Raw genomic sequence first — 26,044 nt, forward strand, 5'->3', positions numbered from 1 at the left:
TTGGTTTATTGAATGCAGCTCATCACAAAGAGTCTGACAAATTCAACATGTTATAGACAACTAGAGCTTTTCGTATTCCAACAGCAGCTGACTCAACTATTAGAAATCTCAGAGATCAAAAATCTACTTTCTAACTCTCGGTTAGAGCCCAGACCTCAGCACACATCTTCAAGACTGCTGTCAATCTATTTATTTAATTTTATTAATATACTTTATAAACCTAACAATAAGTACAAGATCATGTCCTCTGCAGGAACATGGATGGAGCTGGAGGCCATTATCCTTAGCAAACTAATGCAGGAACAGGAAACCAAATACCATATGTTTTCACTAATAAGTGGGAGCTAAATGATGAGAACACATGAACACATAGAGGGCAATAACAGACACTGGTGCTGACCAGAGGTTGGAGGCTGAGAGGAGGGAGATGATCAGGAAAAATAACTTACGGGTGCTAGGATTAATACCTGGGTGACAAAATAATCTGCACAACAAACCCATGACACAGATTTACCTATATAACAAACCTGTACATGTATCCAGGAACTTAAAATGAAAGTTTAAAAAAAGAATAACAGTGAATATAAATGGACTAAACTCTACAATCAAAAGACATATAGTACCTGAATGGATTTTTAAAAAAGACCCAACCATCTGTTTCCTATAAGAAATACATTGTACCTATAAAGACACATATAAAGTGAAAATAAAGGGATGAAAAAAGATATTTCATGAAAATGGAAACCAAAAAAGAGCAGGACTAGCAATACTTACATCAGACAAAATAGATTTCAAGACAAAAAATATAAACAGAGACAAAGATGGTCATTTGTAAATATATGTGCACCCAACACTGGAGCACCCACCAGATATAAAAAAGCAAATATTATTAGAGCTGAATAGAGAGACAGACCCCAAAATAATAATAGCTGAAGACGTCGACACCTCAACTTTACACATTGGACAGATCATCCAGACAGAAAATCAACAAAAAAACCAATGGACTTATTCTGCACTATAGACCAAATAGATATTTACAGGATTTTTCATTCAATGGTCACAGAATATACATTCTTTTCCTTGGCACATAAATCATTCTCAAGGAAAGACCATATATTAGGCCACAAAACAAGTCTTAAAACATTCAAACAAATGAAATCATATCAAGTTTCTTCTCTGACCACATGGAATAAAACTAGAAAACAACAACAAGAGGAATTTTTGAAACTATATAAACACATGAAAATTGAACAATATGCTCCTGAATGACCAGTGGGTCAAATAAGACATTAAGAGGAAAATTGAAAATTTTCTTAAAACAAATGATAAAGGAAACACAACATACAAAAACCTATGGGATACAGCAAAGGCATTACTAAGAGAAAAGTTTACAGCTCTAAGTGCGTACATCAGAAAAGAAAAAAAACTTCAATTAAACACCTACCAACGCATCTTAAAAAGAACTAGAAAAACAAAAGAAAACAAAACCCCAGATTAGTAAAATAAATAATAAAGATCAGTGTAGAAATAAATACAAAGTTGGTTTTTTTGAGAAGATAAACAAAATGGACAAACCATTAGCCAGACTAAGAAAAAGAAGGGGCTGGGCGCAGTGGCTCATGCCTGTAATGCCAGCACTTTGGGAGGCTGAGGCGGGCAGATCACGAGGTCAGGAGATCGAGACCATCCTGGCTAACATGGTGAAACCCGTCTCTACTAAAAATACAAAAAATTAGCCGGGCGTGGTGGCGGGTGCCTGTAGTCCCAGCTCTCGAGAGGCCAAGGCAGGAGAATGGTGTGAACCCAGGAGGTGGAGCTTGCAGTGAGCCGAGATCGGGCCACTGCACTCCAGCTTGGACGATAGAGCGAGACTCCGTCTCAAAAAAAAAGAAGATTCAAATAAATAAAATCAGAGATCAAAAAGTAGATATTAAAACTGATACCAAAGAAATTCAAAGGAGCATTAGAGGGTCCTATGACGAACTACATGCAAACAATTGGAAAACCTAGAAGAAATGGATAAATTCCAAGACACATACAATCTACCAAGATTGAAACACTAAGAAATCCAAAATCTGAAACAGACCAGTAACAAGTTGCGAGATTAGAGCTGTAATAAAAAGTCTTGCAGCAAAGAAAAGCCTGGAAACCAATATCTTCACTGCTGAATTTTACCAAACGTTTAAAGAAGAACTAATACCAATCTTCCTCAAACTACTGTGACAAGGAGAGGAGGAGGGAATACTTCAAACACATTCTATAAGGCCAGTAACACCCTGATACCAAAATCAGACAGACACATCAAAAAAAGAAAACTACAGGGCAATATCTGAGATAAACATTCATGCAAAAATCCGCAACAAAATACTAGTAAACACAATTCAATAACACATTAAAAAGGTGTTGAACATGACCAAGTGGGATTTATCCAAGGGCTTCAAGGATGACTTAACATATGCAAATCAATCAACGTGATACATCAAATAACAGAATGAAGGACAAAAACCATATGATAATTTCAACTGATGCTGAAAAAACAGTTGATAATATTCAACATCCCTTCATGATATAAATCCTCAAAAAACCGGTTATAGAAGGAACATACCTCAACACAATAAAACCCATATATTGACAGATTCACAGCCAGTATCATACTCAATGGGGAAAAAAGTGAAAGAGTTTCCTCTAAAAATTGGAACACAACAAGGACGCCAGCTTTTACCACTGTTATTCAACATAGTTCTGGAAGTCATAGCTAGAGCAATCAGACAAGAGAAAGAAATCAAGGGCATTCCAGTTGGAAAAGAAGAAGTCAAATTATCCTGTTTGCAAATGATATGATCTGGTATTTGGAAAAACCTAAAGACTACACCAAAAATATTTTAGAACTGATAAACAAACTTAGTAAAGTGGCAGCATACAAAATCAGCAGCATTTCTAAATGCCAGCAGTGAATAATCTGAAAAAGAAATTGAGAAAATAATTCCATTTACAGTAGCCACAGTCAAAATTAAATATCTAGGAATAAACTTAACGAAAGTGAAAGATGTCTACAACGAAAACTACACAATGCTGATGAAAGAAATGGAAGAGGGTACAAAAAAATGAGAAGATATTCCATGTTCATGAATTGGATAAATTAACATTGTTAAAATGTCCATATACCCAAAGCAATCTATAGATACAATGCAATCCCTCTCAATATACTAATGACATTCTTCACAGAAAAAAAAAAAAAAAAAAAAATCCTGAAATTTTCATGGAACCACAAAAGACCCAGAATAGGCAAAGCTGTAGTGAGCAAAAAGAACAAAACTGGGGGAATCATATTACCTGACTTCAAATTATACTATAGAGCTACAGTAACCAAAACAGCATGGTACTGGCATACAAACAGACACACAGACCAAGAGAACAGAAGACAGAACCCAGAAACAAATCCACACACCAATGAACTCATTTGTGGCACAGGTGCCATGAACATGCATTGGAGATAGGACAGTCTCATTCATAAATGGTGCTGTGGAAGCTGGATATCCATACACAGAACAATGAAAAAAGACCCCTATCTCTTGCCATATACAACATTCAAATCAAAATGAATTAAAGACTTAAATCTGAGACCTCAAACTATGAATCCGCTACAGAAAAACATTGGGCAAACTGTCCAGGACATTGAACTGGCAAGGATTTCTTGAGTAATATCTCACAAGTACAGGCAACCAAAGAAAAAATGGACAAACAGGATACCATTAAGTTAAAAAGCTTCTGCATAGCAAAGGAAACAATCAACAATGCAAAGAGACAACCCACAGAATGCGAGAAAATATTTGCAAGCCTTCCAATTGACAAGGGATTAATAACCAGAATATATAAGGAGCTCAAACAACTGCATAGAAAAAGAAATCTAATAATCAGATTTAAAAATGGGCAAACATTTCTCAAAAGAAGACATATGAATGGCAAACAGGCACAAGAAAAGGTACTCAACATCATCAATCATTAGATAATGCAAATCAACACTACAATGAGAGGCTGGGCATGGTCCTCACACCTGTAATCCAAACACTTTGGGAGGCTGAGGTCGGAGGATTGCTTAAGACCAAGAGTTTGAGACCAGCCTGGGAAATATAGTGAGACCTTGTCTCTAGAAAACCAACCAAACAAACAAACAAAAAAGACAATGAAATATCATCTTACCCCAGTTAAAATGGCCTTTATCCAAAAGACAGGCAATAATTAATATTGGTGAGGATGTGGAGAAAAGGGAATTTGCGTACACTGTTGTTAGCAACGTATATTAATACAAGCACTATGGAGAACAGTTTGGAGGTTCCTCAGAAAACTAAAAATAGAGGTACTATATGATTCACCAATCCCACTGCTAGGTCTATACCCAAAAGAAAGGAAATCAGTATATTGAAGAGGTATCTGCACTCTCATGTTTATTGTAGCACTGTTTACAATATTAAGACTTGGAAGCAACCTAAGTATCAACCAACAGATGAATGAACAAAGAATACATGGTACATATACACAATGGAGTACTATTCAGCCATAAAAAAGAACGAGGTACTGCCACTTGCAATAACATGCATGGAACTGGAGATCATTATGTTAAGTGAAATAAGCCAGGCATAGAAAGACAAAGTTCACATGTTCTCACTTATTTCTGGAAGCTAAAAACTAAAACAATTGAATGGGGATAGAAAATAGAATGGCTGCGAAGGGTAGCAGGGACTGGGGTAATGGGGGATGGTTAGTTAATAGGTACAAAAGTATAGTTAGAATGAATAAGATCTAGTATTTGATACCACAACAGGGTAACTACAGTCAAAAATAATTTATTGCACATTTAAAAATAACTAGAAGAGTATAACTGGATTGTTTATAACACAAAGAAAGGATAAATGCTTGAGGTGATAGATATCCTTTACCCTGATGTGATTATTATGCACTGTATACCTGTATCAATATACCTTATGTGCCCCAAAAATATATATACCTATTATATACTCACAAAAATTAAAAGTTAAATAAAATACAAATGGCAAATGTGGTAAAACTCTGGCAAAAATTCCTATGTAGATGTTCAGAATATATGAGAAATAAAATTATATGGACTAGATCCTATGTAAACTTCAAGGATTCCCATTTAGGTAGCTGTTGCATTTTTGTAACAAAATATATTACTTTTACTTGACATTCCTGGGTTTTTTACATTTCTTCCAGAATTATCAATGACTATCCATCCCTCCATAGTAGGAATAATTACTGATGTAGATGTCATACAAACTTATTATTATAAATTCAAGAAAATTAAACATAACCTAGAAATAGTCAGAAGTCAGAATTCTTACCATCTGTTGTTTTGTCAATACATCATTGTAGATTGCTTCTCTTCGTTTAACATCAAGCTCCTGGCTGGCTTGTCTACTTAATGCTAACGCCTGTACTTGGGCCTCTGAGAGATTCATGTTCTCCTTCCACTAAAAGAAAAATTTTCTATTTACTCCTTATTACTGTACAATTGAAGAAAAAATAATTAAAGTATTTTAAGATATTCGGGATTTTCCAAGGTCCCCCCCGCTTTCCTTTATTCTTTTCTAAAGAAAAGCATGATGCAAAACAGGGTATTAAGTTGTTCACTGCTATACCTGGGCTGGCTATCTCTGGAATGAAACAATAATTTAGATTTAATTTGTGCAACTGGTAATTAAAATGTTTATGTAAACAATGCATACATTTCCATGTTTGATTTCTCAATTCTTACATTTTATCCATTTCTCTTTTGTGCCAACATCTATGTAAAATTGCTGGGTTACCGTTTGGCACTATTATCCATCCATTTTACCAGTATTTTACTATTGCAAATCAATTTATAAGATGGAAACAATTAAAAATTTTTAAAAATGGCAGTAGGGGGTAGAGGGCACAAATTTGAGGTTGGAATAAGACAATTGCCAATTAGCTTACTACAGCTGAAATTATATCTTCAAGAGGTTGAATCCTCACTGCTGTCACACTGTTTGTTGCTTCTACAACTTTTTCTCTTCCTTGATTAATGAGGTCCTAGAAGAATGCAAGAAATAAGTTATATAAGGCAGAAAGACAGCATAGTGTTAAAGTATAGGAATCCTTCCATTTGCCAATTTATAGCAGTTGGTTTTAAAACTCTTTAAATAATTGAAGAGAACAGAAAAATTCAGTATCAATAAAGTGGAATAAAACATACCAATGCTCAAAGAGTCTTGTTAGGAAGATTAAAAGTTTGAGTTTTATCACACCAATAATTTAATAATTTAGATGAATCCATAAGCACATTTTATAATGTGTTTCAGATTCAATTAAGTCATTATTGGTATAATAAAAATCCAATCTTTCCTATTTAATTTACAATTGATTCTAGCTTTAAATCATTTATTTCATAATATTGGGCATTATATATTTAATTGTACATCTATAATGCACTTGAATAGAAATTAATGAGTATATTTATCTTACTTCAAACAGTAAGATAGCAATTTATTATAAATATTTTATAACTGAAGAAGGTGCTACTTCCCAAGCCAGTCAGCAGCCCTATTGTTTCTTAATTAAAATAATTCAAACTACATTAATTCACCGACTGATTCCTTTGTGCTCTGAACAAACCACATTTTACAACATTATGTTGGTTCAAAACAGTCAACAAATAAAATAAAAATTTATTGGTCTATTCAGGGGTAATCTTTTGGAGAATGAACCCTCAACAACAAGGCACTTGAAACTGCCTTTAATTCATGTTAAACTACTTTTGTACTTCACAACTCACCTCCAGCTGTTGATTACTCATTGCTGACAGGGCTCCCAAATTGAAAGGAATATAAGGAGTTTGAGAGTTGAAACTGACAGGGGGTAAATTGGTCCCAGTTGGTATGTTGAAACGCATGGTCAGTCCCTAAAAACAAAAAAATTACGCACTTTTCACATTGTGATTTAAAACTTGAAATTCTACATCACCTACTGGTTTAGAAAAGAATCCACATTCTCAGATCCAGGAAATTATTAACACTCTTCCACACACAAACAAAACACCCTTTTCACCCGAAACCAAGATCTTATTACATGGAAAGTTTTAACCCCTAAAGGTGTACTTTTTTTTATGATAATTCCCACAGAATGGGGGCAACTCAAAAGAATTCTGATGAGACTCTGAACATCACATTAATGTTAAAGAGGTTTGGTACAATAAGTTAGGAGTTTGAAAAGGATTCAGGTATTAGGATAAGGTTTCTCATGCTCAGGCACACTTTTGCTCAAGTGGGTTGATGTTTAAAACAGACATAGAGGGATCTTAAATAAAGCTGCTGCTGGAGCAAATGGCATTAATTTCTAATAATGAAATATTTTTGTGTTCTGATATTCAGCCAAAATTTAGATTTCATGGTATACATGCAAAGCTACATTTACTACAACCTCCAAACACTAAGCTCCTATATGTTTGTTACTACAGAGAGGGTACTGATGGGAGGTTCGTGGTGCTAAATATATGGATTCCCACTCATCTCTCAATTCAACAAATACTAACCACAAATGGGGTTACTACTCTTTAAGTGTAAACTGTTTTCTTCTGTCTCCTCCTCCTACTCTACCACCAAAGGTAGCTGAAACCAGCCCATAAAGGGATTCTTGTAACTGGGGACTGTGTTCCTAAAACCCACTATATTATTATTACCTGTTTCAAATGTGACCCTTTTCTTCTTCATTGCTCTTTCAAATCACTAACATAACAAAAACGAAAACGCATTTTGCATCAACTACCTTCTTCTCTGCTTCATACTCAGCCCAAGCTGCTTTTCTTTCTTCTTCAGTCAACTCTTCTTCTTCTTTGTGGTCCAAAAGAGAATCATGTTCATGATATCCTACAATGTGTTCCTTATGTATCTGAAGGAGTTCTGCAAGTATGGTATCCTGTTTAGAGGGGTTGAAATAAGAGACAATTATTTTTCCCCTCTGGATAGTATAATACCTCCATAGTTCTATGGTCAACTGTACTAGAAACTAAAACCTGATTGCTACATATATATTTCTGATATATATGACAGATTACCTAAAAAACAGCAACAAAACATGTAACACCAGTCTCTTATGTAAGACTTTCATGTTTATACAGTATGTTTTAGGCATTCAATTTTTTTTTAATTACTAGTTTTCAGATTTCAAGGTCCTTCCACCAACTTAACATTTTTTTTCACGTGCATTTTATTTTGTGCTTAATTCTGAGTTGATAAATGCTAACATAAGTCTGCTTAAATTAGTGATGATATTGGATGCCTGTGCTAGAAATCAAGGCTACTCCTATTTATACATAATAAACAATTTTATTTTCACAATCATTTTAGCTGCCAACCACTATGTTAACAAAAATCTAATCTAAATTAATCTAAACAGTTATAGGACAGTTTAACTGAAACATATAGCCCTTATACTTCAACTGCAGGAAGGTCAAATGTTAAATTACACTGTAAAGACCCATGGGTCAAATTTAAATTGATACATTTTTTGATTTATTATCATAGTATATATATTTTAAAGAAATCATGGTATCTTAAGCCAATCTTTTAAGATTATAAAAAATTGGGATCATTTATATACTCAGTAAGAACACTAAACTCCTGCTCTGTGTAATTATGACTGTGAGAGTGAGACACAAAGATAGATGGGGTGGGGGTTTAACGTGAATTACAGATACGTTACTTTTAATAAATTTAAAATATTCACAAGTTGTTCATTAAGAAATCACATAAGAAAACCTGGATCTATAAAAGGCAAATTAATTCACTTTACAGAAGGATTTTCCATAGCTTTTAACAAGTTTTCCTAGAACACACTTTCTAAATTGAGTGTGAATTTAGTGAAGGGACATAATTACTGATCAAATGAAGGTAGTGGAGGTACATATATAGCACACTGAATTCAAATTTAATCTGCATCTAGTGATGCTTAATGCACTCATAAATTTTTGCATAGACAAAGCCCACATTTGAAAATAATTATGCCTTTACACACGTTGAGTATAGGGTCCAAAAAGTGGTAGGAACTCAAATGTGTATTAAATAACTCAAGATGAAAAATTCAAATCATGAGGCCCTAAGTTTTTTTTTTTCTATACAATAGCAAATACATTAATTCCAAATATTCTGATATTTAATATCTTGTAAACAACTTTTTATCTTGCTACCCCAATAAACATTTTTCAACAATTATTTCCTTTCTTAACAGAACTGATTTTCTTAATAGATATAACCATAATAGAGACTTTACAATTCTTGTTTATTTTATTTTATTTTTTTTAGATAGGGTCCCATGTTGTCACCCAAGCTGGAGTGCAGTGGTTTGATCACAGTTCACTGCTGCCTTGAACTCCTGGGCTCAAGTGATTCTCCTGCCTCAGCCTCCCGAGTAGCTAGGACTACAGGTGCACACCACTTTACCTGGCTAATTTTAAAAATTCTGTAGACATAGGATCTCAGTATGTTTCCCAGGCTGGTTTCAAATTCCTGGCCTCAAGTGATCCTCCCACCTTGATCTCCCAAAATACTGAGATTACAACAGGTATAATCCATTTTGAGATGTATGTGTGTGCTATTTCCTTTGTTGAAAACAAAAAACAATAAAAGACCATACAAATGAGAGGACCCAATAAAGTCTACTGGTAGAATACATGGATGCTAACAGGCTTAGTTACTTTGAAATTTGAAATGTTAACTAAATGCTTCTCTCTCACGCCAGTGTAGAAACCTGTGATCAAAGCTGACTTCTCTGGCTTATGCCACATACAATAGGTTTATCATCACTAGATCAATCTCCAAAGTCCACTGTTACTGACCAGGCAGGCAGGAAGACAGGCCAATCTGCATTAATTTATTCTACTAAAAGATAGGGCTTTCTTAAATGTGTAACTCCTACGCTCACTCCCCCAATACATACATGCCAAACACGACTCAAGAGAGAGATAAAATAATAAAACCAGATAACATTGACTAACATTTTTAGTACATTTACCAAATACAATGAGAAAAGTCAGCTGTTCTACAACACACCAAATAAATTACAAGATTAAAATGTTCTATGGATAATCTCTAATTTTACTTCTGTGTAGCAATAAATGATCTTAATCATAGTCAGATCAGTTCATTTCTCTAAGAAAGCAATCTGGATGAGAGAAAGGCCAAGAAAACTGTATACTAGGAACTAATTCATTTCTATCTATGCCACTGATTCTTTCAATAACACTGGATAATAACTTAGTCTAGCTATGACTGTAAATTAAATATGGATGATACACTCTCTGCTCACGTGTGTAACAGGATGATATGAAAATAGCAGGAATAAACAAAAGCATGAAAACACCCAATTCTTTGGAAATAAACACTGTCAAGTGCGGTATTTATTTCTCAATTCTAAACACCACAATTTATAACATTAATTATGTCTTTAATGGTTGGAGGGGAAGCCTTTCCAGAAACGCATATACACATAAACATATACACAAACTCATATACAGCCTTTTAAAAAATGTCTGAGATACCAGGAAAGCTTTATTAAGTCAGTCCTTAGCATTCTATAATTTCTAAGTCCAAATGTATCATCATGGAATTAGTAGAAATTGAAGCCCAGAGAGGCAAAGTAACTTTTTCCGATTACACAGCTAAGGACTACCTGGGACTGGAAACTAAATTTCCTGGCTCCTATGCAGTGATGATTCCATCACACCACAAAGAATGTCTGTTTTCTTTATAGTTCCTCTACTTCCCAGACCTATTCCCTTAGGTAAAAAAAGATAATTCACTGAAAGATTCCAGGGGAGGGGGAACTTACGTCTATTTTCTTACTTTTAGCACTTTTTAACTTTTATTTATTTATTTAGAGACAGAGTCTCGCTCTGTTGCGGGGCTGGAGTGCAGTGGTGCTCACTGCAACCTCCACCTCCCAGGTTCCAGCGATTCTCCTGCCTCAGCTTCCCGAGTAGCTGGGACTACAGGCACCCGCTACCATGCCTGGCTAATTTTTGTATTTTTAGTAGAGATGGAGTTTCACCAAGTTGGCCAGGCTGGTCTCGAACTCCTGACCTCAAGTGATCCACCCGCCTCGGCTTCCCAAAGTGCTGGGATTACAGGCATGAGTCACTGAACCTGGCCTGCACTTTTGTACTTTTTCAACTTTTTAAAACAAGCATGTTAATTTAATAAAAGAAAACATAAAAACTGAAAAAACAAGTCTCAAGACAAACTTGTGAAAGGCCAGTTCATGCTTATACTATACCTGAAAATAATACCACGTACTGTTTTACCATTTGCATCTTCAGGAGATACTTATTTTTGAGAAACGTCATTTCTAAACCCCTTTAATGTATTCACTCCACTAATTCTAGATTTAAAACCTATCCTATCAAGTCAGACATGACTGTCTAAGGTCAGGTTATGGTGAAGGTTCAGCCTTTAACCATGCAATAACTTTCCTTTTGACTTGCTAGTCAACTGAAATGCCAATGTAAGTCACAGGAAAAGTACATGTGAATTTGTTTGTTTTCTATCCTAGAAAGTTTCAGATTTTTTGCCTAAAACATTACCTCCATCCTGGCTACTGTAATCCCTCTTTTCAAAGAACCAAACAAAACAAAATGCAAACAATACTAACATCCAATTACAAAACCAGGAAATAACTACCAGTAACATTTGTTATGTATTCCTCCACACATTTACACACACACACACCCCTTTGCATAAAAATGGAATTGGACAAATGGCAAGATGGCTGATGAGAAGCAGCTGTGGTCTGTGGCACTCACAGGGAGGCATGAAAAGGGGTGAATGAATCCAACACCTTCAAATGAAATATTCAGGTTCTTACATTGGGACTGACTAGGCAAAAAGCACAGAGAGCAAGGAGAAGGTGCGGGGGGGCTATGGCCCATCCAGGAGCCACGTGGAGCAAAAGGAACTCCCATCCCCAGCCAGGGAAGGCAGTGAGTGAGTGTGCAACCCGCTCAGGAAGCCAGGCTTCTCCGATGGATCTTTGCAACATGTGGAGCAGGAGATCCCCTTGTGAACCCATTCCACCAGGATCTTGGGTCTGATACACAGAGCTGTGTGGAGGCTCGGCAAAACAGCAGCTCAGGCGCACACAGAGACCCAGGAATTTTGCATACTCCTGCCACGGGATCCCTGCCAAGGCATAAAATCCATCCATATACATCCCTAGGAAGGGGTCTGAATACAGGGAGCCAAGCAGCATGGCTCGGCAGGCCCCATTTCCATCGCACCTCACAGACTTGGAATCCAGCTAGCCAACAGCAGAGGGCTGAAGTCCGCCTGAGACAAGACCAAGTTCCAGGGGGAGGGGCGGTCACCATCTCTGCAATTCAGGGGAAATAGCCAATCCAGCCTGCCAGCTGTGAAGCGTGGGCACAGCCCAGAGGAGGAGGGGCCGCCCATGGCACAGTGCAGTGGCCTTGCCAGATAAGGGGGCCAGACCGCTTCTTTAACCAGACGGACCCACTCCAAACTGAGTAGGACTTACTATGCAGGGTCAGAGATCTGATCTCTCGCTGGGAGGGAGCTGGGGGTAGCGGGGAGGGGCGGCTGATATCTCTGTGGTTTCTGGGGACTCAGTTGTTCCAGCCTGTCCGTTGTGGAGAGTGCAGATCACCCAGCCAGGAGCACCGCCCCCGCTCCCCACAAGGCATAGTGCAGCCGCCTTGCCAGATTGTAGCCAGACTGTTTATGTGACAGGCCCCGACCCACTCCTGCAGACAGAGATCTGATATCTCCATGGGAGGGAGCTCCCCAGGGGAGGGCCAGCGGCCATCTCTGTGCTTCCGTTAAATCAGCCATTCCAGCTTGCTGGCTATGGAGAATAAAGGTGGTACAGAGGAAAAAACCCCAGTGCAACACACCTGCTCTACCAAGAAGCAACCAGACTGTTTCATTGGGTGGGTCCCTGATCCCATCCCTCCTGACTGGGTGAGATCTTCCAGTGCGGGTCGCCAGCCGCCTCCTGCAGGTGCGGGAGAGGCAGAAGAAACTGGGGTCTGGAGCAGACCCCCAGCTAACCACAGGAGCCCTACAGTAGAGTGGCGTGACTGTTAAAAGAAAAACAAACAAACAGAAAACAACAGCAATGTCAACAACAACCAAAAAAAAAAAGGCCCCGGAAAAAAAAAAAACCCATTCAAAGGGCAGCAACCTCAAGGATCAAAGGTAGATAAGCCCACAAAGATGAGAAACAATCAATGCAAAAACGCTGAAAACTCAAAAAGCCAGAGTGCCTTTTCTTCTGCAAATGACTGCAACACCTCTCCAGCAAGAGCACAGAACTGGGCTGAGGCTGAGAAGGATGAAGTAACAGAAATACGCTTCAGAAGGTGAGTAATAACAAATTTTGCTGGGCTAAAAAAGCATGTTTTAACCCAAGGCAAAGAAGCTACGTATCATGATAAATCAATACAGGAGCGTATAGCAAGAATAGTCAGTTTAGAGAGGAACATAACCAACCTGATGGAGCTGAAAAACACAACACGAGAACGTCACAATGCAATCAAACTTCACAACGCAATTAATAGCAGAAGAGACCAAGGTGAGGAAAGAATCTTAGAACTGGAAGACTATCTTTCTAAAATAAGACAGGCAGACAAGAATAGAGAAAAAAGAATGAAAAGGAATGAACAAAACTTCTGAGAATTATGGGATTATGTAAGGAGACCAAATCTACGACTGACTGGGGTCCCTAAAACTGACAGGGAGAATGGAACCAAGCTGGAAAACATACTTCAGGATATCATCGAGGAGAACTTCCACAACCTAGCAAGACAGGCCAAAATTCAAATTCAGGAAATGCAGAGAACCCCAGTAAGATATTCCATGAGAAGATCAACCCCAAGATACATAATCATCAGATTCTCCAAGGTCGAAATGAAAGAAAAAATGTTGAGGGCAGCCAGAGAGAAAGGCCAGGTCACTTACACAAAAGGAAGCCCATCAGACTAACAGCAGACCTCTTAGCGAAAAACCTGTAAGCCAGAAGAGATTAGGGGCCAATATTCAACATTCTTAAAGAAAAGAAATTCCAGCCCAGAATTTCATATCCAGCCAAACTAAGCTTCACAAGCAAAGGAGAAATAAGATCCTTTTTAGACAAGCAAATTCTGAGGGAATTCATCACTAGCAGGCCTGCCTTGCAAGCGGTCCTGAAGGAAGCACTAAATATGGAAAGAAAAAACCATTATCAGCCACTAAAAAATACACTGAAGTACACAGTCCAGTGACACTATGAAGCAACCACACAAACAAGTCTGCAAAATAACCAGCTAGCATCATGATGACAGGATCCAATTCACACATAACAGTACTAACTTAAAATGGAAATGGGCTAACTGCCCAAATTAAAAGACACAGAATGGCAAGTTGGATAAACAGTCAAGCCCCATTGGTATGGTGTCTTCAAGAGACCCATGTCATGTGCAAAGACACCCACAGGCTGAAAATAAAGGGACACAAGAAAATTTACCAAGCAAATGGAAAACAGGAAAAAGCAGGGGTAGCAATCCTAGTTTCTGACAAAACAGACTTTAATACAACAAAGATCAGAAAAGACAAAGACAGGCATTACATAATGGTAAAGGGTTCAATTCGTCAAGAAGAGCTAACTATCCTTAATATATACACACACAATATAGGAGCACCCAAATTCATAAAGCAAGTTCTTAGAGACCTATAAAGAGAATCAGACTCCCATACAATAATAGTGGGAGAGTTTAACACCCCTCTGACAATATTAGATCATTGAGACAGAAAATTAACAAAGATATTCAGGACCTGAACTCAGCTCTGTATCATGTGGACCCGATAGATACTTACAGAACTCTTCACCCAAAAACAACAGAATATACATTCTTCTCACTGCCACACAACACATACTCTAAAATTTATCACATAATAGGAAAATACTCCTCAGCAAATGCAAAAGAACTGAAATCATAACAGTCTCTTAGACCACAGCGCAAGCAAATTAGAACTCAAGAATAAGAAATCCACTCAAAACCATACAACTACATGGAAATTGAACAACCTGCTCCTTAATGACTCTTGGATAAATAATGAAATTAAGGTAGAAATCAAGAAGATTTTTGAAATTAATGTGAACAAAGAGAAAACATATCAGAATCTCTGGGAGAGAAATTTATAGCACTAAAATGCCCACATCAAAAAGCTAGAAAGGCTGGGCGCAGTGGCTCATGCCTGTAATCCCTGCACTTTGGGAGGCCGAGGTGGGTGGATCACTTGAGGTCAGTAGTTCGAGACCAGCCTGACCAACATGGTGAAACCCCATCTCTACTAAAAATACAAAAAAATTAGCGAGGTGTGGTGGCAGGCGCCTGTAATCTCAGCTACTTGGGAGGCTGAGGCAGGAGAATCCCTTGAACCCAAGAGGCGGAGGTTGGAGTGAGCTGAGATCGTGCCATTATACTCTAGCCTGGGCAACAGAGCAAGACTCCATCTCAAAACAAACAAACAAAAAAACAAAACTAGAAAGATCTCAAGTTAACAACCTAACATCTCAACTAAAAGAACTAGAGAACCAAGAGAAATCAAACCCCAAAGCTAGCAGAAGACAAGAAATAACTAAGGTCACGCGGTGGCTCAAGCCTGTAATCCCAGCACTTTGGGAGGCCGAGACGGGCGGATCACGAGGTCAGGAGATCGAGACCATCCTGGTTAACATGGTGAAACCCCGTCTCTACTAAAAAATACAAAAAATTAGCCGGGCGCGGTGGTGGGCGCCTGTAGTCCCAGCTCCTCGGGAGGCTGAGGCAGGAGAATGGCGTGAACCCGGGAGGCGGAGCTTGCAGTGAGCTGAGATCCGACCACTGCACTCCAGCCCGGGCGACAGAGCGAGACTCTGTCTCAAAAAAAAAAAAAAAAAAGAAATAACTAAGGTCAGAGCTGAGCTGAAGGAAACAGACACATGGAAAATCCATTAAAAAAAAAAATCAATGAATTCAGGAGGTGATTTCTTAAAAAAAATTAATAAAATAGATAGACTGCTAGCTAGGCTAATGAAGAAAAGAAAGAAGAATCAAATAAAATCAGAAACAAGGGGGACATCACCACTGACCCCACAGAAATGCAAACCACCATCAGAGAATAATATAAACACCTCTACGCACAAAAACTAGAAAATCCAAAAGAAACGGACAATTTCTTGGACAAACACACCCTCCAAGACTGAACCAGGAAGAAATTGAATCTCTGAATAGACTAGTAACATGTTCCAAAATTGAGGCAGTAATAAATAGCCTACCATCCAAAAAAAGCCCAGGACCAGATGGATTCACAGCCGAATTCTACCACAGGTACAAAGAGGAGCTGAATACTGAAACTATTCCAAAAATTACAGAGGAAGGACTCCTCCATAACTCATTCTATGAGGCCAGCATCACCCTGATATGAAAACCTGGCAGAGATACAACAACAAAAAAAGAAAACTTCAGGCCAATATCCTTGATGAACATTAATGCAAAAAAATCCTCAATACAATACTGGCAAAATGCAACAAGCAGCACATCAAAAAGCTTATCTACCACGAGCAAGCTGGTGTCATGCCTGGATTGCAAGGTTGGTTCAACATACACAAATAAATAAATGTGATTCATCACATAAACAGAACTAAACACAAAAACCACATGGTTATCTCAATAGATGCAAAAAACTTCTTCAATAAAATTGAGCATGCCTTCATTGTTTAAAACTCTCAATAAACTAGGCATTGAAGGAACATACCTCAAAATAATAAGAGCAATATACGACAAACCCATGGCCAATATCATACTGAATGGGCAAAAGCTGGAACCATTCCCCTTGAAAACTGGCACAAGACAAAGATGCCTTCTCTCACCACCCTTACTCAACATAGTATTGAAAGTCCTGGCCAGGGCAATCAGGCAAGAGAAAGAAATAAACCGTATTCAAATAGGAAGAGAGGAAGTCAAATTATCTTTGTTTGCATATGACATGTTCCTATGGCTAGAAAACCTCACTGTCTCAGCCCAAAAGCTTCTTAAGCTGATAAGAAACTTCAGCAAATTCTCAGGATATAAAATCAATGTGTAAAAATTACTAGCATTCCTATACACCAACAACAGGCAAGCAGAGAGCCAAATCATGAATAAACTCCCATTCACAATTGCTACAGAGAGAATAAAATACCTAGGAATACAGCTAGCAAGGGGGAAGCAAAGGACCTCTTCAAGGAGAACAACAAACCACTGCTCAGAGAAATCAGAGAGGATACAAGCAAATAAAGAAACATTCCATGCTCATAGATAGGAAGAATCAGTATTGTGAAAATGGCCATACTTCCCAAAGTAACTTACAGATTCAATGCTATTCCCATTAAACTACCACTGACAATTCTTCACAGGATTAGAAAGAAAAAAAAAACTATTTGAAAATTCGTATGGAACCAAAAAAGAGCCCAAATAGCCAATGAATCCTAAGCAAAAAGAACAAAGCTGGAGGCATCATGCTACCTGATTTTATCTATACCACAAGTCTACAGTAACCAAAACAGCATGGTACTTGTACAAAAACAGACACATCGACCAATGGATTAGAATAGAGAACCCAGAAATAAGACCACACACCTACGGCCATCTGCTCTTTGACAAACCTGACCAAAACGAGCAATGGGGAAAGGATTCCCTATTTAATAAGTGGTGATAGGAGAACAGGCAAGCCATATGCAGAAAACTGAAACCAGAACCCTTCCTTACACCATATACAAAGTTTAACTCAAGATGGATTACAGACTGAAATGTAAAACCCCGAACTATAAAAACCCCAGAAGAAAATCTAGGCAATACCATTCAGGATATAGGCATGGGCAAAAATTTCATGAGAAAAACACCAAAAGCAACTGCAACAGAAGCCAAAATTGACAAATGGGATCTAATTAAACTAAAAAGCTTCTGCACAACAAAAGAAATGATCATCAGAGTGAACAGACAACCTACAAAATGGAAGAAAACATTTGCAATCTATCCATATCACAAAGGTATAATATCCAGAATCTACAAGAAATTTAAACAAATCTATGAGAAAGAAACAAACAATGCCATTAAAAAGTAGGCAAAGGACATGAACAGATACTTCTCAAAAGAAGACATACTTGTGGCCAATAAACACATGAAAAAAAGCTCATCATCACTGATCGTTAGAGAAATGCAAATCAAAACCACAATGAGATACCATCTGATACCAATCAGAATGGCTATTATTAAAAAGTCAAAAAACAGCAGATGTTGGAAAGGTTGTGGAGAAAAAAGAACACTTTTATACTGTTGGTGTTCAACCATTGTGGAAGGCAGTGTGGCGATTCCTCAAAGACCGAGAGGCAGAAATAACATCTGACCCAGCAATCCCATTACTGGGTATATACCCAAAGGAATAGAAATCATTCTATTATAAAGATACGTGCATGCGTATGTTCACTGCAGCACAAAAGCAAAATCATGGAATCAACCTATATGCCCATCAATGATAGACTGGATAAAGAAAAGGTGGTACATATATCAGATGGTACATATATACACTATGCAGCCATAAAAAGGAACAAGATCATGTCCCTTGCAGGGACATGGATGGAGATAGGAGCCATTATTCTCAGCAAACTAATGCAGGAACAGAAAACCAAACCCCACATGTTCTCACTTATAAAGTGGGACCTGATCGATGAGAACACATGGACACAAGGAGGGGGACAACACACACTTGGCAACTGTGGGGGGTTGGGTGAGGGAGGGCATCAGGAAGAATAGCTAATGGATGCTGAGCTTAATACCTGGGTGATGGGATGATCTGTGCAGTAAACCACCATGGCACATGTTTACCTATGTAACAAACCTGCACATGTATTCCGGAACTTAAAAGTTGAAAGAAAAAAAATGGAATTGAAGTATATGTAGTTTTGAAACATACTCTTATCTCTTAATACCTTTCCGAGGATATCATTTTACATCAAATCCAACCCTTCATCATTTCTAATAGCTGCACAGTGCTTATATAGTTACACTTTATCATCTATTTAATCATTCCCTTACTTAAGAGTTTATTAAAACATTAAGACTGCTTCCAGTTTTTATTACCAAATCTGCAAACAAGGGTTAATGAATAAAGTTTAATGTATTTCAATCACTTATTTATATGATTACGCCAAAAATATTCAAAGACTCAGATAAGCATGCTTTCCATAATTTTCATTTTAACAAAGAAAAGACCAGGCAAATAAGTTAACTGGTTTTTTAAATTGGAAATCATTTATGTCGTTCATAAGCAGGAAGGCAGAAGTCTTTCTTTCCTCCAGAGTGCTATGTAAGACATGAATAAGAGAAAAAAGATAGCGGATTTGTGACACAAACCGTTTCTAAATCTTCCCCTTTTAATTAATAGCAGCATACCATCAATATAAGAAACAAATAATGAAATTAAGAGGATAAAAAAGTATTTGTAACAGAATCTTCAGATTATTTCTTTGGGAAAAAACAGTTTTGCAAAGTCCAGAGTAAGTTATAAAAGTTAATAAAGAAAATTTCTTCCCAATACACAACACAACTGGTGGAAAGGTTTTTGTTTTATCCTGTAAAAGCATGCATTTATATTAGTTGCTAGAGTAACACTATTATTGAAAACAATACTGGAACAGAATCTATAATCACTAGGCCAACAGTCATCAAAATGAGATTTAAATTACATCCAAATGTGTACCTTTACTTTTCTTTGTCTAAACTTTTTCCTGTTTAAGTGAAAAAGCTTATATACTGGGAAAAGCGAGGTCTATATTCTAGCTCACAATCTAAATTAGCTTAAGCTTTTAAAATGACTAGTTCAATTAATAAAACAAAATTAATGATAAATTAAAAGTTTAAGTTAATTTACTTAGAAGTTTAAAGTAGTTGGCAAGCTGACAAAAATTCCCATCTAATTAATTCTGAAATTCAACCTTGAAAATAAAATATCTAAAAAAATAATCAAGGCTTTGCCTGGGGGTAAGGGAGGGGGTTTGCCACGTTTCAAAAATATTTTGCTTGCCATTACTTTGAATTTGAGTTTTATAATATCTGGAAATAAAATCACCAGAATACTTAACTGCCACATGACCCACTCAAAAAGCTATGAAAAATTCCTTTTATTGCTTAAATAAATCTAGCTTCTTAGTAAAGAAATTTAATATTCCTGGTCAAAAAGCGTCTACTTTCAAATTTGAAGGCTCTTTCTTCCCAAACTACACTGGAAAAAATGCAGTGAATTTGATAAGTAACTAGAGAGCTTATTGAATGAAATTCTCATAACACCTTGTATCAGATTTTTTGGTCACAAGCACATAACCTTTGTCAAAGAGCATTTATAAATATATCCAGATTCCCAAATTGTTGGTATGAATAAGATAGTGACAACTACAGAACTTGTCACTTTAAATGAAAGAAAAGGCAGGCCTGCCAAACTGACTTAGGTGGAAGGTAAAAGCCTCCTTTGATAAGAATGTTTTCTCCTTAACACTTAAAGAACTAGATACTACATTTAGCAATTTACCTTTAAAAATTGGATATCCATTACAACCATTACATATGCCACATGCCACTGAGGTAGAAAGTCATCATTCTAGATTTTATATGACTGCAGTGACATTCTAGAAGTTGCAGCTTTCCAAGGATAGCCTCGATCGAAACTCAATTTTCATTCTACACAATCTTGAGTTAACATTATTTCACAAACATTGTTACATTCTCTAACTCAACTATAGGTGCAATGTAAAAAGGAAACAGAAGATATGAAACAGGAATGAAAGCAGCTACTTAGCAGTTCAAATTATGTCTTTTTTTTTTTTTTTTTTTTTTTTTGAGACAGAGTCTCACTCTGTCACGCAGGCTGGAGTGCAGTGGCACAATCTCAGCTCATTGCAACCTCTGCCTCCTGGGTACAAGCAATTATCTTGACTCAGCCTCCCAAGTAGCTGGAATTACAGGTGCCTGCCATCACCACATGCCTGGCTAATTTTTTTTTTTGTATTTTTTGTAGATACAGGGTTTTACCATGTTGTCCAGGCTGGTCTTGAACTCCTGACCTCAAGTGATCCGCCTGCCTCAGCCTCCCAAAGTGCTGGGATTACAGGTGTGAGCCACCATGCCTGTCCACATCTTTTGTTTTTTAAGAGACAGGGACTCACTATGTTGCCTAGGCTGGAGTGCAGTGGCTATTCATAGGTGTGATTATGTGTTGCATAGTCTCGAACCCCTGAGCTCAAACAATCCTCCTGCCTCAGTCTCTTGAGTAGCTGGGACTACAGGGGTGTGCCATCACACCTGGCTTTCAAATTATATCTTAGACAAAGAAAACATTAATAAAAGATAAGAAGTACAATAATAAAAAAGGAAATAAGGCCATCTAGTAATTCTTACACTGATCAAAATCTCTCTTGCAATTTATATTCCTTTAAGGGTCCAAAATAATAAATCTGATATAAAAAAACTTGGTCATGCAAACACTAGTAATGGAAGAGATGAAAGTGAGGTATTCACCTACTTAAGCCCTTAAAAGGATTATAGCTTCAATTTCTTGCTACTCTTACTCCAGGAGTGTTAAAAGACTTACATGTATGAATCAGTCAACCTAACCAATACAGTAACACCACTTTAGGATATTGATATACAGATACTGTGACACTCAAATATCTACATTAATTCAGAATCATTAATCATTCCAACGTGTTATGTTCTTCTGAACTGTAAATGAAAATGGGGGAAAAAATTGAAGGACATATAGCTTTGTTTCCCAGGTTTCTCTCTACAATGGATAATTTCACGAGCAGGTTGCCTGAAATGTAAACACCAAATAATCAACTTATTTGATAAAAAAGAAGATCTGTTCCAGCCTTTCGAATTTCAGAGGTAAATTTAATGGAATGATTTAAATTATATATACTTACACACACATGCACGCACACACACACACACCAAAAAAAAAGGTGGTAACTTTGTCAACTGGGAGGCTTTAGGTGTAGTGATTAGGATCATAGGCTCTGGAATACTGCTCTCTAATAGTACTCTCTGCAACGATGGAAATGTTCTGTGTTTGCACTATCCAAGAGAGTAGCTACAAGCCACATGCGACTACTGAGTATCTGAAGTGTGACTAATGTGACGGAGAAACTGATTTTTTAACTTAATTTTAATGTAAATGTAAATAGCCATATGGAGCTAGTGGCTCTTGTATTGAACAGTGAGTCTCAAGCAGATTTTAATCCTAGTTCCACCACTTATTAGCCCTTTCTCCTTGAGCAAGTTACCTCGCTGAACCTCAGTCTTCTGGTATATAAAACGGGCTACTAAGTATCTATTTCATGGGATTATTGTGGAGATTAAATACTACACATGAAGTGCTTAGCACAGTACCTGGTTTACCACTGACCTTTGTGTCACTAAATCTAATGGTCAATTCTCAGACCTGATCCTGTCTTACTCATCAGTAACATGTGACAGAATTTAATCACTCTCTTCATCAAAATACTCTCTTCTCTTGGTTGGCTTCTGGGAGAACTATACTGGTGTTATTTACCACTTTATATTATTTCTAACACCTTTTCTAATAGTGTTAAAGCTGACCCTCACCTTAAAAAGAAAAAAAGAAAAGAAAAGAGCCCAGCATGGTGGTACACGCCTGTAGACTCAGCAACTTGGGAGGCTGAAGCAGGAAGATTGCTTGGGCTCAGGAATTCAAGACCAGCCTGGGCAACACAGTGAGACTCTATCTCTTTTAAAAAAACATATTTCTATACAGAGGCATTTTACACCCTAACCAAGTTTTTCTTTTTTTTTTTTTTTTTTTTTTTTTTGAGACGGAGTCTTGCTCTGTCGCCTAGGCAGGAGTGCAGTGGCCGGATCTCGGCTCACTGCAAGCTCCCCCTCCTGGGTTTACGCCATTCTCCTGCCTCAGTCTCCCGAGTAGCTGGGACTACAGGCGCCTGCCACCTCGCCCGGCTAGTTTTTTTGTATTTTTTAGTAGAGACGGGGTTTCACCGTGTTAACCAGGATGGTCTTGATCTCCTGACCTCATGATCCGCCCGTCTCGGCCTCCCAAAGTGCTGGGATTACAGGCTTGAGCCACCGCGCCCGGCCCCTAACCAAGTTTTTCTAATAAAAAATTGAGGAGATGTTTGACAGGACAAATTATCTGATATTGGAGTTGTCCAAGAAAATCCTAGATATATGGCTGTCATAACTTTAGAAAGACCAATAGTTATTACCTGTCCTGAAAATGTATATATGTATTTTTAAAAACTTAGCAGATACACAATAGCAAAGTCATGGAATCAGCCTAAGTGTCCACCAATGGATGACTGGATAAAGAAAATGTGGTATGCGCATGTTCTCACTTATAAGTGGGAGCTGAATGATGAGAACACATGAACACGCTGAGGGGAACAACACACAATGGGGACTGTCAGGGTGAGGATTGAGGGGAGAGACAGCATCAGGAAGAATAGCTAATAGATGCTGGGCTTAATACCTAGGTGTTGAGGTGATCTATACAGCAAACCACCATGGCACACGTTTATCCATGTAAACCTGCACATCTTGCACATGTGACCCTGAACTTAAAAGTTGAAGGATAAGAAAAATGTGGTGTGTATACACCCACGTGCACGCGCACACACACACACACACACAAACACACCATGGAATACTACTCAGACATAAAAATAAATGAAATCATGTCTTTTACAACAACATTGGTGGAACTGGAGAGGCCATTATCTTAAGGAAGTAATTCAGAAATACAAAGTCAAATACTACATATTCTCACCTATAAGTGGGGGCTAAACAATGTGCACACATGGACAAACAGAATGAAATAATAGACACTGGAGACTCCAAAAGGCGGGAGGGTAGGAGGGAGATGAGGGATAAGAAATTATGTATTGCATACAATTAACACTATTCAGGTGATGGTTACGCTAAAAACCCAGACTTCACCACTGTGCAATATATCTGTTTAAAAACAATGCATTTGTACTCCCTGAATCTATAAAAATAAAGAAATTTTTAAATTAAAAAAGTTAGCTGATGCATAAAGGACACCTCTCATTACCTAAAATGAAAAACACAGTAAGCCTAAGCAATTTTGAGGATCAGATAATGTTGGAATTATAAGAAACTTCGGAATTAAGTTAATTTGCTGCTCTTATTTTACCAGAGACTGAGGCACAGACATTAAGTGATGTGTCAGTAATTTTTATGTTTATGTAAAGACAAAGGGCCTTGCTGGATTTTTTTCTTCTCTTTATGAATGCTAACTTTGCTCCTTTTTCTTTGAGACGGAGTCTCACTCTGTCACTAGGCTGGAGTGCAGTGGCGCGATTCAGCTCACCGCAACCTCCGCCTCCCGGGTTCAAGCAATTCTCCTGCTTCAGCCTCCCAAGTAGCTGGGACTACAGGCGAGCGCCACCACGCCCAGCTAATTTTTGTACTTTTAGTAGAGATGGGGTTTCACCATGTTGGCCAGAATGGTCTCGATCTCTTGACCTTGTGATCCACCAGCCTCAGCCTCCCAAAGTGCTGGGATTACAGGCGTGAGCCACCATGCCCAGCCACTTTACTCCTTAATGGTTGGGTGATCCTTTACTACAAAGGAATAATATCACCTATAGCTCAGAGCTACTGTAAGGAGTAAATGAGACAATGTGTTTAAAGGTACATAGTATAAGCACTCAATATATGTATTACTCCTTTTCCCATACCGGTTTTCAAAAAAATATTAACCCCTTTAAACATGTCACGCATAAAACATTCTTGCCAAAAATGTATGTCATGAATCTCATCAAGCCTTTACATCTAATTTCTGATTTCAAGTATACAGAATATATAAGAGGCAGAATAAGTTCAAACACTGTCAGGAAATAATCAAACAAATCCAGAATGGAGGGTGAGAAAATGAATGTGCTAAAATAAAAGAGACATAACAAAGAGAAACAACCACCACAGACTAACAGTGGATCTCTCTGCAGAAATCCTACAAGCCAGAAGAGAATGGGGGCCAATATTCAACATTCTTAAAGAAAATAATTTTCAACCCAGAATTTCATATCCAGCTAAACTAAGCTTCATAGGTGAAGGATAAATAAATTCCTTTACAGACAAGCAAATTCTGAGAGATTTTGTCACCACCAGGCCTGCCTTATAAGAGCTCCTGAAGGAAGCACTAAACATGGAAAGGAACAACCAGTACCAGACACTGTAAAAACACGCCAAATTGTAAAGACCATCGACGCTATGAAGAAACTACATCAACTAACGGGCAAAATAACCAGCTAGAATCACAATGACAGGATCAAATTCACACATAACAATATTAACCTTAAATGTAAATGGCCTAAATGACCCAATTAAAAGACACAGACTGGCAAATTGGATAAAGAGTCAACCCCATCAGTTTGCTGTATTCCGGAGACCCACCCCACTTGCAAAGACACACATGGGCTTAAAACAAAGGGATGGAGGAATAATTTACCAAGCAAATGGAAAACAAAAACAAGCAGGAGTTGCAATGCTAATCTCTGATAAAACAGATTTTAAACCAACAAAGATCAAAAGAGACCAAGAAGGGCATTACATAATGGTAAAAGGATCAATGCATCAAGAAGAGTTAACTATCCTAAATATATATGCACCCAATACAAGAGCACCCAGATTCGTAAAGCAAGTTCTTAAAGGCCTACTAAGAGACTCAGACTCCCACTCAATAATAGTGGGAGACTTTAACACCCCACTGTCAATATCAGACAGATCAATGAGAGAAAATTAACAAGGATATTCAGGACTTGAACTCAGCTCTGGACCAAGTGGACCTAATAGATATCTTCAGAACTCTCTACCCTAAATCAACAGAACAATGCATTCTACTCGGCAACTCCTTGCACTTATTCTAAAATTGACCACATACTTGGAAGT

At 37.7% G+C, this 26,044-nt stretch overlaps 1 protein-coding gene across 33 annotated transcripts in view; it reads right to left on the bottom strand.

Annotated features, from left to right (window-relative positions):
• The window catches only part of ATRX (ATRX chromatin remodeler), a 284,343-nt gene that overhangs the window by 9,849 nt on the left and 248,450 nt on the right, over window positions 1–26,044 (bottom strand). For all 33 annotated transcript variants that reach the window (XM_074030193.1, XM_074030191.1, XM_074030181.1 and 30 more), the window contains 4 exons: window positions 7,804–7,953; window positions 6,815–6,940; window positions 5,977–6,072; window positions 5,361–5,489 (listed from right to left, as the gene is read on the bottom strand). In XM_074030193.1, coding sequence (XP_073886294.1) covers window positions 5,361–5,489; window positions 5,977–6,072; window positions 6,815–6,940; window positions 7,804–7,953 — 501 coding nt within the window. The remainder of the gene's footprint in view (window positions 1–5,360; window positions 5,490–5,976; window positions 6,073–6,814; window positions 6,941–7,803; window positions 7,954–26,044) is intronic.

This window comes from Macaca fascicularis, chromosome X (genome assembly GCF_037993035.2).
Source record: "Macaca fascicularis isolate 582-1 chromosome X, T2T-MFA8v1.1".
NCBI lineage: Eukaryota > Metazoa > Chordata > Mammalia > Primates > Cercopithecidae > Macaca > Macaca fascicularis.